This window comes from Stegostoma tigrinum, chromosome 1, assembly GCF_030684315.1.
Source record: "Stegostoma tigrinum isolate sSteTig4 chromosome 1, sSteTig4.hap1, whole genome shotgun sequence".
Taxonomy (NCBI): domain Eukaryota; kingdom Metazoa; phylum Chordata; class Chondrichthyes; order Orectolobiformes; family Stegostomatidae; genus Stegostoma; species Stegostoma tigrinum.
In genome coordinates, this window is record NC_081354.1 from 190,463,059 (window position 1) to 190,478,521 (window position 15,463).

Here is a 15,463-nt window from a genome sequence, read left to right on the forward strand (position 1 = left end):
TGAGGTCTATCGCAGGTTACTGAGGGACTTAAGAGAAATCAGGAAAGTGGGATTGAGGGTTATCAGATCAGTCATGAACATGTTGAATGGTGAACCAGACTTGATAGATTGAATGGACTATTTTTGCTCATCCAGCTTATAGTCTTGCTCCCTGTGCCTGTGAAGACAGCCTAGAATGCTGACTGTGTTATTACCTGCAGCGTTATAGTTTCCAATATGATACAGAATGATCCAATAAGCCCTTACTTTGCAGTTCTTACAGCAGAGGCCAGAATCCAAAGAGCATTGTGCACCAGGTTTGAATTGACATGTCAAGGGCTCACAGCAGGGGTTTTCACATTCCTGCGTGCAAAACAAATACAAAAATTAACAATTAGTGAGGCGATATCTCAACTTTTCAATGACTCGACCACAAAGTTGCAAAATCAGAGTACTGACAATATGCCAGAGAGACAAAAAATTCATACACCTCCTCCCACCCACCCTCCTGCAAAAATTCCATCCCCTATTCCCAATTCCTCCGCCTCCGCCGCATCTGCTCCCACGATGAGGCATTCCACTCCCGCACATCCCAGATGTCCAAGTTCTTTAAGGACCACAACTTTCCCCCCACAGTGATCGAGAACGCCCTTGACCGCGTCTCCCGTATTTCCCGCAACACATCCCTCACACCCCACCCCCGCCACAACTGCCCAAAGAGGATCCCCCTCGTTCTCACACACCACCCTACCAACCTCCGGATACAACGCATCATCCTCCGACACTTCCGCCATCTACAATCCGACCCCACCACCCAAGACATTTTTCCATCCCCACCCCTGTCTGCTTTCCGGAGAGACCACTCTCTCCGTGATTCCCTTGTTTGCTCCACACTGCTCTCCAACCCCACCACACCCGGCACCTTCCCCTGCAACCGCAGGAAATGCTACACTTGCCCCCACACCTCCTCCCTCACCCCTATCCCAGGCCCCAAGATGACATTCCACATCAAGCAGAGGTTCACCTGCACATCTGCCAATGTGGTATATTGTATCCATTGCACCCGGTGTGGCTGCCTCTACACTGGGGAAACCAAGCGGAGACTTGGGGACCGCTTTGCAGAACACCTCCGCTCAGTTCGCAACAAACAACTGCACCTCCCAGTCGCGAACCATTTTAACTCCCCCTCCCATTCTTTAGATGACATGTCCATCATGGGCCTCCTGCAGTGCCACAATGATGCCACCCGAAGGTTGCAGGAACAGCAACTCATATTCTGCTTGGGAACCCTGCAGCCCAATGGTATCAATGTGGACTTCACAAGCTTCAAAATCTCCCCTTCTCCCTCCACATCACACAACCAGCCCAGGTCATCCCCTCCCCCCACTGCATCCCAAACCCAGTCCAACCTGTCTCTGCCTCCCTAACCTGTTCTTCCTCTCAGCCATCCCTTCCTCCCACCCCAAGCCACACCTCCATTTCCTACCTACTAACCTCATCCCACCTCCTTGACCTGTCCGTCTTCCCTGGACTGACCTATCCCCCTCCCTACCTCCCCACCTGTACTCTCCTCTCCACCTATCTTCTTTTCTCCATCTTCGGTCCGCCTCTCCCTCTCTCCCTATTTATTCCAGAACACTCACCCCATCCCCCCTCTGATGAAGGGTCCAGGCCCGAAACATCAGCTTTTGTGCTCCTGAGATGCTGCTTGGCCTGCTGTGTTCATCCAGCTTCACACTTTGTTATCATGAATTCAACATTCTGTTGCTGGGTTTAAGCACAAGACGTGCTGCAGTCAATTCCTGAGAGTCGGGGAGGGAGTGCATTTTACAATGTCCGATCTCGCATTAAGTTCTGAACAAGGTTTTCCCAGTGTCACTGGGTTAACACTGGAAATCCTTTCATTACAGGACAATGGAGACAACTACATCACAAGAAGGAAGCTCATCTCCTGCTTCTCAAGGGTAAATTGTAATGGAAGTAAGTATTGGTCCAGCCGGTGATTACCAAACTATCATAAACAAGGTCATAAAGATTACTCAGAGATAAATTAGGGGATTGTTTCCAGTATTGCATAGATAAACATGGAACAACAAATTCTGACCCATTGAAACAATTCATTTTACAGGACAAAAGAACTCTGATTCATTGACAAGTCAACTCTGATTAGTGGAAGTGATGGAGATAGTAATCAGGAACATTGTCTGTCCAGACTTCTAGGTAATTAAAATAAAGCGCCCTTTCATTTACAGAGAATGGGAACCTCCATATGGATATCTGTTATTCTCAGCCAGTGTAAATAAGCCTCATTATAAACTCAACCAATTATCTGAGATTAGCTGTCAGTGTTAATGTAACACACTCAAAATTGCTCATCAAATCAAGAAATCCCATCTTTAAATTTCAAAAAGGACCATAAAGCTTAAATACTGAGGTATCAGGAGCTTTTTAAAGCTGATGCTGGAGTCAGAGATGACCCAGGGTCCGTGGGAGGAACACAGCAGGCCAGGCAGCATCAGAGGAGCAGGAAAGGTGAAATTTCCGAATGCTTTCCTGCTCCTCTGATGCTGCCTGGGCTCCTTTATTAAGGAGATGTTTACTCTAGAGCAAGCAAGGATAGTCTAAAATAACAAGTTGTAGAGCTGGATGAACACAGCAGGCCAAGCAGCATTAGAAGAGCAGGAAGGCTGACATTTCAGGCCTAGACCCTTCTTCAGAAATGGGGGAGGAGAACGGGGTTCTGAAATAAATAGGGAGAGAGGGGGAGGCGGACAAAAGATGGACAGAGGAGAAGATAGGTGGAGAGGAGACAGACAGGTCAAAGATGTGGGGATGGAGCCAGTAAAGGTCAGTGTAGGTGGAGAGTTAGGGAAAGATAAGTCAGTCCAGGGAGGACAACAGGTCAAGGGGGCGGGATGAGGTTAGTAGGTAGGAGACGGGAGTGGGGCTTGAGGTGGGTGGAGGGGATAGGTGGGAGGAAGGACAGGCTAGGGTGATGGGGACTAGCTGGACTGGTTTTGGGATGTGGTAGTGGGAGGGGGGATTTTGAAGCATGTGAAATCCATATTCAGACCATTGGGCTGCAGGGATCCCAAGCGGAATACGAGTTGCTGTTCTGCAACCTTCGGGTGGCACTGCAGGAGGCCCAGGATGAACATGTCATCTGAGGAATGCGAGGAGGAGTTGAAATGGTTTGTGACTGGGAGGTGCAGTTGTTTAGTGCGAACCAAGCGTAGGTGCTCTGCAAAGCGATCCCCAAGCCTCCACTTGGTTTCCCTGTTGTAGAGGAGGCCACAACAGGAACACTGGATACAGTATCCCACATTAGCAGATGTGCACGTGAACATCTGCTTGATGTGGAAAGTCTTCTTAGGGCCTGGGATGGGAGTGAAGTGGGGTGTGGTACAGGGGCAGGTGTAGCACTTCCTGCGGTTGCAGGGGAAGGTGCCGGGTGTGGTGGGGTTGGAGGGGAGTGTGGAGCGGACAAGGGAGTCGCAGAGAGAGTAGTCCCTCCAGAAAGTCGATAAGGGTGGGGAGGGAAAAATGTCTTGGGTGTTGGGGTCAGATTTGCAGATGGCAGAAGTGTCGGAGGATGATGCGTTGGTCCTGGAGGTTGGTGGGGTGGTTTGTGCGGATGAGGGGGATTCTCTTTTGGTTGTTATTGCGGGGAGGGTGTGTGAGGGCTGAGTTGCGGGAAATGCAGGAGACATGGTCAAGGGCGTTCTCAACCACTGCGGCTGGGAAGTTGTGGTCCTTGAAATACAAGGACATCTGAGATGTACGGGAGTGGAATGCCTTCCTGCTCCTCTGATGCTGCTTGGTCTGCTGAGTTCAGCCAGCTCTACACCTTGTTACCTGAGATTCTCCAGCATCTGAAGTACCTCCTCTTTCTGAAACAAGGTTAGTCTAAGCTGTATTCTGCCCGAGACAGCCAATCATATCATCAAACTACCACATGATCAGTCTCTTAAGGTGACAATCCACTGTTCTTACATAAATACACCAAAAGGTTCCTGCAATGAAAATATTCACAATATTTACAATCATGTATACGACAGTCAGCAGATAATATAAGTTTATAAAATCATGAGAGGCATGGATAGAGTGAATATCCAAGGTCTTTTCCCCAAGTTAGCAAAGTCCAAAACTCGAGGGTGTAGGCTGAAGGTGAGAGGGGAAAGATTTAAAAGGGACCCAAAAGGCAACTTTTTCACACAGAGAGTGGTTCATATATGGAATGAGGTGCCAGAGGAATTGGTGGAGTCTGGTACCATTACAACATTTAAAAGGCATCTGGATGGGTAAGTGGGCTGTTGATAGGTTAGTGCAGGTAGGGAGTGGTGGGGATTGGTCAGTGAGATAGGTAGGGTGGATAGGTGGGAGAGAAGAGGGACATGTTGTGTCATGTCAAGCAGGCGGGAATGAGAGGGTGGCTTGGGCATGGGATGAGCCTGCGGGTGGGGAGATTTTGTAACTGGCGAATTCTATGTTTAGGTCACCAGGCTGTAGGGTCCTAATGTGGAACATGTGGTATTGCTCCTTCCGTTTGCAGGTAGCGTCATGTTGACACCGGAGGAGGCCCAGGATGGACATGTCACCCAGGGAGAGGGAGGGGGAGTTAAAATGGCTGGCGACTGGAAGGTGTTGTTTTTTGTTGTGTACAGAGCACAGATGCTGGACAAAATGGTCTCCCACTGATGCTGCCTGGCCTGCTGTGTTCCTCCAGCTCCACACTGTTATCTCTGACTCCAGCATCAGCAGTTGATGCTATCTCCACAAATGGTGGATGTTGCTTGACATTTTTGGGCACTGATCCCTCAGTTACAGTTTTTATATTTGAAGAGGACATTTGTAGTTCTTGAACATTATGGCATGACCTGTATATTTGACATAACATATTTACTGATGAAAACTGAAAGCACTCTGCGAATACTGTAAATGAGGAACAAAAGCAAAGCTGGTGGAAAAGCTCAGCAGGTCCGGCAGCATCTGTGAAGGAAAAAACAGAGTTTTGGGTCTGATGACCCTTCCTCAGAACTTTCCTCCTGTTCTAAGGAAGGGTCACCAGACCCGAAACGTTTACTTTGTTTTTTTTTCCTTCACAGATGCTGCAAACCTGCTGAGCTTTTCCAGGAAATCTATTTTTGTTCATAAAATATTTACTTTTGTCTTTTCTCATTCCAGGCCAGAATTGACATACCCTGTTGAGCAGATTTTTTGTTTCTTCCAGTGACTATAATATCAATGGGGTAACATGACACTCCTTCCAATCCACTTGAAATCTGATCCATGGCATGCTAGAATAATACCAGTGCTGACGTCACCATACCAACATAAGTTATAGGAGCAGAATGAAGCCATTTGGCTCATTGAGTCTGCCCTGTCATTCAATCATGGCTGCTCAAACCCACTCTCCTGCCTGCTCCCATAGCCATTGATCCCCTTACCAATTAAGAACCTATACATCTCTATCTCTACATTCAACAACTTGCCCTCCAAAGCCCTCTGCAGCAATGACTTCCATAGAGTCACCACCCTCTGGCTGAAGAAATATCTTCTTATCTCAGTTCCAAAGAATCATCTCTTCCCTCAGAGGCTGTGTCCTCGAGTCCTAGTCTCTCCTACTAGTGGAAATAACTTCTCCATGTCCACCCTATCCAGGCCTCTCAGTATTCTGTGAATCTCAGATTACAGTGACATGGTAGCTCAGAGGCAGTATTGCTAGTATTACCGCCTCATAGCTCCAGGGATCCAGGTTTGATTCCACCCACAGGTGACTGTCTGCGTGGAGTCTGCACATTCTCCCAATATCTGCATGAGTTTCCTTCAGGCGCTCTGTTTCCTCCCATAGTCCGAAGACTAAATTAAGTGGATTAACAGTGAGAAATACAAAGTTATAGGGATAAAGTGGGGGTATGTGTCTAGGTGGGTTGCTCTTCAGAGCAATCTCTGGTCAGAAGTAAGTCAATGGGTTCTTGTCACAATTTGGAACCAATTCTACATTTACACAAAGCCTCTAAACCACAGGATAAATGTTGTTTTGTAAACCAGGCTATGAAGCCTGGCCACCACTCTGTTCTGCCTTCTCCTTACCTCAGGTTTGCCGCAGTCACAGTCCTCGCCTTTCTCTAAGAGTGAGTTGCCACATTCGTAGGCAGTAACCAGTTGGCTGAGACTCGGCACATTGTCCAAACAGATCCCAACACCTTGGCTGATGCTGTCGACCAAGTCCTGTTGGCTGCAATTGCTGAAGGTTGTTGGCAAAACTGAACTGAAGATAAAAATGCACAAAAGTATCAAAGACAGTCAAAAGAAAATGGAAGTGCAGAGAACACTGAGAAAACAACAATGTGGGGATCCAAGGAATCAGGTGGGGAAATAGCACCAGTTTAGCTTATCTTGCCGAGAGCCAGAGTGGTCACTGCAGACAGCCTGAATGGCACCATTCCATGCATTAGGCTTTTAAAAATTTGATGAAACACTGAGGAAATAGATAAACAAAATAGTGCACAAACAATGAAAGGTGTCTCTTGCAGGGGGAACAATTCTGGTACAATCTAGATAGAGTCTAACAAAGGGGAAAGAATGAAGCAACAACAATGTGTTGGAAACCAAAAACAGATATGCATCAGAAAACATTCAAATGTACAAATGCCCTAATAAAAGCACATGGGATGAAGGATTCTAAATGCAGAGATTGTTTGAATGGTATGGAGATAACAATGTGGGGATTTTAATCTAAAATTAGAATCATAGAACTTTAAGTACAAAAGGAGGCCATTCAACTCACTGTGGCTGTACTGGCACCTGAAAGAGCTACAGAGCTAGTCCCACACTACAGCCCTATCGCGGTAGCCTTCCAGCTTCATCACTTCTGAATTTGTATCCAGCTCTCTTTTGAAGCCTCCCATGGAATTCACCTCCACTACTCAGCCAGGCAGTGCATTCCAAATCCGAACAACTCTGCTGAGTAAAGAAGTGCCTCCTCATCTCACTCCTAGCTGTCTTAGTGACGGTCTTGAAATTGAGACCACCTGGTTACTGACATAATAGCTAGGAGAAACAGAATTTTTTTTCTTTATTCATTCAGGGGATGAGGTCTTCCTTCCTTGTCCTGTCAAAATTGTTTGTACTTTTGAGCACATTAATAAAGCCACTTTTTAATATTCTCTGCTTCAAGGAGAATAAGCCAATTTCTCTCATTTTGCCGAGCATCTAAAAGCCTTCATTCTATTAATTATCCTTTGAACTCTCTCCAGGGCTTGAACATCCTTCCTTAAATAAGATGTCCAGAAATGAGCACAGAACTCCAAATGTGATCTCACCGATGTTTGGTAGAGGTATAGCATCAGTTCCTTGTTTTTATGTTCTATGCCTCCATTTATAAACCCGAGGATCTTATAAGCCTTCGCAACAACTTGCCTGGCCACCTTCAGAGAATCATGCATGTGATCCTTGAGGACCCTCTGCTCCTGTACTCCCCTCAAAGTTACGCCACTGAATCTGTATTGTCTCTGTGTTTCTTCTACCAAAATTCATTACCTCACATTTCTCTGTATTGAAATTCATCTGACAAATGTCTGCCTATTTGGCCAACTTGTCAATATCCTTCTGAAGTCACTCAGCATCATCCTCACAATTCACTATACTCCCTAGCTTGGTACCATCTGAATATTTAGAGATTTTGCCACCAACATCCATCTCTAAATCATTTATATAAATCCAAAAAAGCAAGGGTTCCAACACTGATCTTTCGGTGACGCTACTTTCAACTCTTCTCCAATCTGAGAAATGCATATCCATACCAAGACTTTATTTCCTGTCTTTTCGCCAACTTTGAATCCATGCTGCCAAGGACCCATCAATCCCAAACGTTTCTGATTTGATCTAGTTAATGTCTATGAGTTAAGCCCAATCTTCTTTGATCAAAGAGCCCCTTGTCACACATAACTGACAGACAGGCAAGGACAATTAACGAATAAATTGAAAAAGAAAATGAGTTGTAACTGGCCAGCTCAATAACTATTTGAATGAAAAGTGCCACACTTTAATGAAACTTTTTAAATGATGCATTGTATTACAGGCACTTCAGATTGTATCTTGCTTGGATTCCAAAGTCACCAGTCAATGCAAACATACTTCCAGCAGACTCCATGGAATATTCACATTTTTTCTCAGACCATTCAACAATTCTTTAACTGAATGGAAAACAAATGAGAGTAAACTCATACACAACTTCCCAGACCAGCAGATAACGAGGTGTCGAGCTGGATGAACACAACAGGCCAATCAGCATCATAGGAGCAGGAAGGCTGACGTTTTGGGCCTGGACCCTTCATCAGAAATGGGGGAGGGGAAGGGAGTTCTGAAATAAATAGGGAGAGAGGGGGAGGCGGATAGAAGATGGATAGAGGAGAAGATAGGGGGAGAGGAGACAGACAAGTACGAGAGAGTTGCAGTGGGAGAGAAATCCCCTGAGGTATGTCCGGAGGGAGGACGGCAACTTCTTCAGGGTAGGCATCCTTAGAAGAGTCTTCGCAGTGAGGTTAAAATTGTATCAGAGATAATAGGAACTGCAGATGCTGGAGAATCCGAGGTAACAAGATGTAGAACTGGATGAACCCAGCAGGCCAAGCAGCATCATAGGAGCAGGAAGGCCGATGTTTCGGGCCTGGACCCTTCATCAGAAATGGGGGAGGGGGCGAGGTTTCCCAGATTAGCAGCTTCTGCACACATGGACTTCAGTAAGGCCTTTGACACGGTCCCTCATGGCAGGCTCATACAGAAGGTAAGGGTCAGAGGTGAGCTTGCAAGAAGGATAAAAAAACTGGCTCAGTCATAGAAAACAGAGGGCAGCAGTGGAAGGTAGCGTTTATGCTTGGAGGGCTGTGACTGGTGGCGTTCCTCAGGGATCAGTGTTGGGACCTTTGCTACTTGTAATGTACATTAATGATTTAGAGGAGAATGTAATTGGTTTGATTAGTAAGTTTGTCGATGGCACAAAAGTTGGTGGAATTGCGGATAGCAATGAGGACTGTCAGAGGATACAGCTGGATATAGATCGGTTGGTGACTTGGGTAGAGAGATGGCAGATGAAGTTTAATCCAGAAAAATGTGAGGTAATGCACTTTGGAAGATCTAATTCAGATGAAAAATATACAGTAAATGGTAGCACCCTTAAGAGGACTGATAGGCAGAGGGATCTGGGTGTACAGGTACACAGGTCACTGAACGTGGCAACACAGCTGGAGAAGGTAGTCAACAAGGCATAAGGCATGCCTGCCTTCATCGGCCAGGGTATTGAGTTTAAAAATTGGCAGGCAATGTTACAGCTTTATAGAGCATTAGTTAGGCTGCATTTGGAATATTGCGTTCAATTCCAGTCGCCACATTACCAGAAGGATGTGGTGGCTTTGGAGCGGGCACAGAAAAGACTTACCAGGATGTTGCCTAGTATGGAGGGCATTAGCTATGAGGAGAGGTTGGAGAAATTTGGGTTGTTCTCACTAGAATGACAGAAGTTGAAGGGTGACCTGATAGAGGTCTAGTTGTCTCCCGCATTTACCGTACCTTATCCCTCACGCCCCGCCCCTGCAATAACTGCTCAAAGAGAATCCCCCTCATCCTCACATACCACCCTACCAACCTCCGGATACAACTCATCATCCTTCGACACTTCCGCCATCTACAATCCGACACCACCACCCAAGACATTTTTCCATCCCCACCCTTGTCTGCTTTCCGGAGAGACCACTCTCTCCGCGACTTCCTTGTCCGCTCCACACTACCCTCCAACCCCACCACATCCGGCAACTTCCCCTGCAACCGCAGGAAGTGCTACACCTGCCCCCACGCTTCCTCCCTCACCTCCACCCCAGGTCCCAAGATGACTTTCCACATCAAGCAGATGTTCACCTGCACATCTGCCAATGTGGTATACTGTATCCAGTGTACCCGGTGTGGCTCCCTCTACATCAGGGAAACCAAGTGGAGGCTTGAGGACCGCTTTGCAGAACACCTCCGCTCGGTTCGCAATAAACAACTGCACCTCCCAGTCGCGAACCATTGCAACTCCCCCTCCCATTCCTTAGATGGCATGTCCATCCTGGGCCTCCTGCAGTGCCACAATGATGCCACCTGAAGGTTGCAGGAACAGCAACTCATATTCCGCTTGGGAACCCTGCAGCTCAATGGCATCAATGTGGACTTCACCAGCTTCAAAATCTCCCCTCCCCCCACTGCATCCCAAAACCAGCCCAGCACATCCCCGCCTCCCTAACCTGTTCTTCCTCTCACCCATCCCTTCCTCCCACCTCAAGCTGCACCTCCATTTCCTACCTACTGACCTCATCCCGCCCCCTTGACCTGTCTGTCCTCCCCATACTGACTTATCCCCTCCCCCCCTCCCCATGGACAGAGTGGATACTCAGAAGCATTTTTTGAAGGTGGAAGAGTCAGTTACTAGGAACCGTGGGTTTAAGGTGTGAGAGGCATGGTTTAAAGGTGATGTATGAGGCAAATCTTTTACACAGAGGGTGCTGAGTGCCTTCAACTCGCTGCTGGGGAAGGTAGTGGAAGCAGAAACTGCAGTGACTTTTAAGGGTCTAGGCCCGAAACGTCAGCTTTTGTGCTCGTGAGATGCTGCTTGGCCTGCTGCGTTCATCCAGCCTCACATTTTATTATCTTGGATTCTCCAGCATCTGCAGTTCCCATTATCTCTGTGACTTTTAAATGGCATCTTGACAAATACATGAATAGGATGGGAACACAGTTCACAGAAGGGTAGGGGGTTTTAGATGTGACGGGCAGCATGTTGGTGCATGTTTGGAGAGCTGAAGGGTCTGTATTAGTTCTATCTGGCCCACAGTATAACCCAGTCAAAACCAATTCAATCTATGGTTTCTCACTCTTTGTCTACATTCCCTGTGGTTGGCTGGTCAGCATCAGTCTCCTCCTGATTGGCCAAAGCAATATCCAACCAGTTGCCACTCCTTGAGCATAACAACAGCCTGGTGCCAGTGTTCTTAGAACAATAACTAACCTTCAATTATCTTTCCAGGGAGCTCCTATCATCAAAATGGACAACAGTTTGTTTCTCCATTCCTTTTTTCAAAAAAAAAAATCAAACTGATGATCAAAGTTCAAAGTTTCAGCTTCAGCTCATAGTTCCTAACCAAAAACGAGAAAAATAGCAAAAAAAAGTGATGGTCTTGTCAAAGATGTTACACTTTGCTTCACTGGTGAGGTGTCTCCCAGGTAAATGAGCCCAAATCCACGGCTGTAAAGTTTTAGTACTCACTGCTCTGTGCACCTACCCCACCCCATCTCAGGATCTAATACAGTCTAGTTCATGTGAACACATTGGAGAGTATAGAATAGATTACAAAATGGTCCCAGGAATTGAATACTTCAGTTATAAAAGATCAGAACTCACAAGAGATCCCAGAATGAACAAATATCCTTGGTGATAGTGCCATACTTAAAACGTCAACATGTACCCGGACAAGCCCAGTCAATCTGGAGCTGCCTTGCACGTTCCTGACATAGGCCCCAGTTGTTGCAGACAGAGGGAAATCAGTGCCTGCCGTGTGGGCTGGGACCTAGAGCTCCTGCACAGGCAGGACTTCTGCTAACATTGGAATACGAGCAGGAGGAGGCCAATTAGCTGCCATCGAGCCTGCTCCATTGTTCAATATGACCATTGCTGATTATCCAACTCAGTAGCAAAAACAGAAATTCCTGGAAAAACTCAGCAGGTCTGTGGAGAGAAACCAGAGTTAATGTTCTGGGTCTGGTGACCTCTTGTTTAATATCCAACTCAGTAACCTGTTCATCCTTTCTACTTAGACCCTTTGATCCCTTAGCCTGAAAAAACACATCTAACTTTAAAAAAAATCAATATTTTGGCCTCAGCCTGTCTCTATGGTAGTGAATTCCACATGCTCACCACTATCTGGGTGAACAAATTTTTTCCTTATTCCATCCTAAATGGTTGACCCTCTATCGTTAGACTGTAGCCCTTGATACTGGACTCTTCGATCAATGAGAACATACTTACCCTGTTTATACGTGTTAGAATTTGATAGGGTGCTATAAGATCCCTCCTTTTCCTTCTAAACTCCATAGAATACATTTGTAACCTATCCAGTCTCTCTTATCTGTTCTGCCATCCCAGGAATTGATCTGGGGAGTACAAGGGACTAGTCAGCCCATAGCTGGAATGCTGTGAATAGTTTTGGGTTCCTTAACAAAGTAAAGATATAATGGCATTGGAGACAATCCAGAGAAGGTTCACTAGCCTGATCCAAGATATGGATGGACTGTCTTATCAGGAAGTTTTAAGTAGATTGAGCATGTAATCATTGGAATATAGAGGAATGAGAGGTAACTTTACTGAAATATACAAGATACATAAGAATCATGTCATAATAAAGGGTCGCCCATTGAAGACAGAAATGTGGAGGAATTTCTGCTCTCAGAAGGTAGTGAATCTGTGGAATTCCTTACCACAGAGGGCTGTTGAGGTTGTGTCATGAAGTACATCCAAGATTGAAAGAGACAGGTTTTCAATCAGTAAATTAATTGGGGGTTATGAGGAAATACAGAAGGTGAATTGAGGATGATTGATCACCCATGATACAGTTGAATAGCCTGCTTCTGCTCCTACACCTTATTGTCTTCTGGTTTTACAGATTGAAAACTGAGAGCCTGTGTGAGCGTTAATGCTGAGCCAGTGTTGCTCAATACCATTGTTTTACTGCTGATCGAGAGCAGACTCATAGAATGGAAATTGGCGGGGTTAAATCTGTCCAGCTTTTTGTGTACATGACATACCTGGGCAATTTTCCACATTGTTGGGTAGATGCCAGTGTTGTCACTGTACTGGAACAGCTTGGCTCTTGGAGCACAATACTATTGACTGAACATTGTCAGGGCCAGTACCCTTTGCATTATCAAGTGCTTCCAGCTATTGCTTGGTATCACTAGGAGTGAACTGAATTCACTGAATACTGGTATCTGTGAAGTTGGCAATATCTAGAAGGTGCCAAGATCGCTCATTCTGTGAACACTTTTGCCTGAAGGTGGTTACTTCAGCTTTTCTTTTCACTAATGTGGTGGGATTTTCCAAATTTGACGAAAGGGGTATTTATGGAAATGCCTCCCTAAGTAAGTTGTTAATAGTGCCTTTCTAAAGCTCCCTGTGTCTACAGGGAGCATACTGAAGATTTGAACTGTGCATTCCCTTGCTATCATAATTTCCTTAATACTTTTGGACATGAAAAAAATTGATCTGACTGGATCTCCATGTGTAATCCAAATTGAGTGAAGGACTGTGTTGACTTAAAGGCTTTGGAGTAGATTTGTAGGTTGGATTGCGGGCATTGAGGTTGGTTGGCTTGCTGAGCTGGTTTCTTGTTCCGCAGACATTTCGTTACCGTGCTGGGTAATATCCTCAGTGCAGCCTCCGATGTGTTTTCCCACCTGGTTTTTAAACTCCGGAGTCCGCTGAGATGGATTGCCTCACTTCCGGTTTTCCTTCCTCGTGGAATGTATATGGGGTCGAGTTCAATGTGTTTATTAATAGCCTGCTTCACGGAGTGCCAGGCCTCTAGGAATTCTCATGCCTGTCTCTGCCTAGCCTGTCCCAGGATTTTGGTGTTGTCCCAGTTGAAATGGTCATTCTCTTTGTCCATGTGGACAAATATATCAGCTCACTCACCTTCCCAGAGCACAATTCAACCGCTCTCACTCAGCTCCGCTATCGAAATGAAAAACTTACCTTTTTGGCAAGCCCTGGTCCTCGCTCTCACCGCTCCCACTGCTGCATACAGGTGGAAGAAAATCTCCTGGAATAATTTGCTGTAATCCTTACTGTTTCCATGCCCTCAATTGACCTTTCATGATGAGCAAAAAAGCTACTACTTTCATTCTGGGAAAATCACTCCACAAAAGTCCATTAACCTTATCTCTATTTGAGCTCTGGACAACAACCCCTACATTTCCCGTTCAGACATTAGTCAAACTCCAGATGCACCTGCTATAAAAGGTTTTGAATTAAAAAATTACACTCAATGGATGTGGATGTGGCTGGCTGGGCCAACGTATGAATTAACTGAGTGAAATGTACCTACGTACAGTAGAAAGCATTGTTTACACTGGCATTTCATTGTAAGCAAGGTCATACAGATCACAAGGTGAAAAAATAACTTGGACAGAGTAGGGTATACAGATTACACTGCACAGGACAAGTGCTAGACAAGATCAACATGTACGGGATCAGCATTATTTGAAGTCAGTTAGTGCATTTATCAGTTTAATAATGACAGGAAAGAAGCTGTTCTTGAACCTGCTGGTGCTTCTGTTCAAGTTTCTGTATCTTCTGCCTGCCAAAGAGGTTTTAGGAAAGCATTAGTGGGGTATAATGAGTCATTGATAATGTTTGCAGTCTTTATGTCCCTTCCCTAGTTGTCTTTGAAAAGGTGGTGTTGAGCTGTCTTATTAAAACTGCTGCAGGCATGTGCCGTAGGTTGACCCACATTGCCTTTAGGGAGGGAATTCCAGGATATTGACCCTGCAACAGTGACAGAATTGCAATATATTTCCAAGTCAGGAAGGTGAATCGCTTGGATGGGAACTTGCCGGGGGTGGTGTTCCATTGTATCTGCTGCCCATGTCCTTCTAGATGGAGGTGGTCTGGGTGTGGAAGTTGCTGTCTGAGGATCTTTGGTGAATTCCTACAGTGCATCTTGTAGTTAGTACACACTGCTGCGACTGACTGTCAGTGATGGAGCGAGTGGATGTTGGTGGTGCCAATCAAATGGACTGCTCTGTCCTAACCCTAATTCTATCAAACTTCTTGACTGTGGGTAATCTAGAGACCCAGGTTAACGTTCTGGGGAAACAAACTCAAAACCACCATGAAATATGGAAGAATTTGAATTCAGTACATTCTGGAATTAAAAACTTGATCAATAGCAACTATATAATCAATATCAATTGCCATAAAAACCTGTGTGGTTCACTGGGTTTAATTTAAGGAAGGAAATTTGCCATCGTGACTGCTGGGGCAGCCCAATTACAGAATTAGCTTGCCAACCAGCATTACAGGGAGGCCTTAAGTTAGCACAATGATAGCTTTTAGGAGGAGTTATCTCAAGGTAATAGGGTTGACTAAGAAGAAAAAAAATTACAAATTAATATACAAGGTGTTCTGTAAAAATAACAACTATGGATGTCTGTAAAGGACAGTCTGATAAGAGATGTCTGGAACAGACAGCCTGAAGTTTGTAGCAAGCATTAGAAACAAAAGTATGATCCCGCAATAACACAGAAAAATGGTAAGGATGAGACTGTGCCTTGTAAAAACCCTAGGATATCCGTTGAGCTCATTGAGCTGGGAAAGTGATTCGGTTTTAATCTCATTAATGAAACAGTTGTTGTCTTATTAGGTAGAAGAATTAGTGTTGAATATTCAGAGTCAGTA

The 15,463-nt window shown here is 45.5% G+C and overlaps 1 protein-coding gene across 1 annotated transcript in view; it reads right to left on the reverse strand.

Moving 5' to 3' along the window:
* Positions 1 to 15,463, reverse strand: part of LOC132209511 (disintegrin and metalloproteinase domain-containing protein 12-like) — a 193,002-nt gene that overhangs the window by 46,537 nt on the left and 131,002 nt on the right. The window contains exons 12-13 of the mRNA XM_059645051.1: positions 6,073 to 6,250; positions 247 to 342 (exon numbers count right to left, since the gene is read on the reverse strand). Coding sequence (XP_059501034.1) covers positions 247 to 342; positions 6,073 to 6,250 — 274 coding nt within the window. The remainder of the gene's footprint in view (positions 1 to 246; positions 343 to 6,072; positions 6,251 to 15,463) is intronic.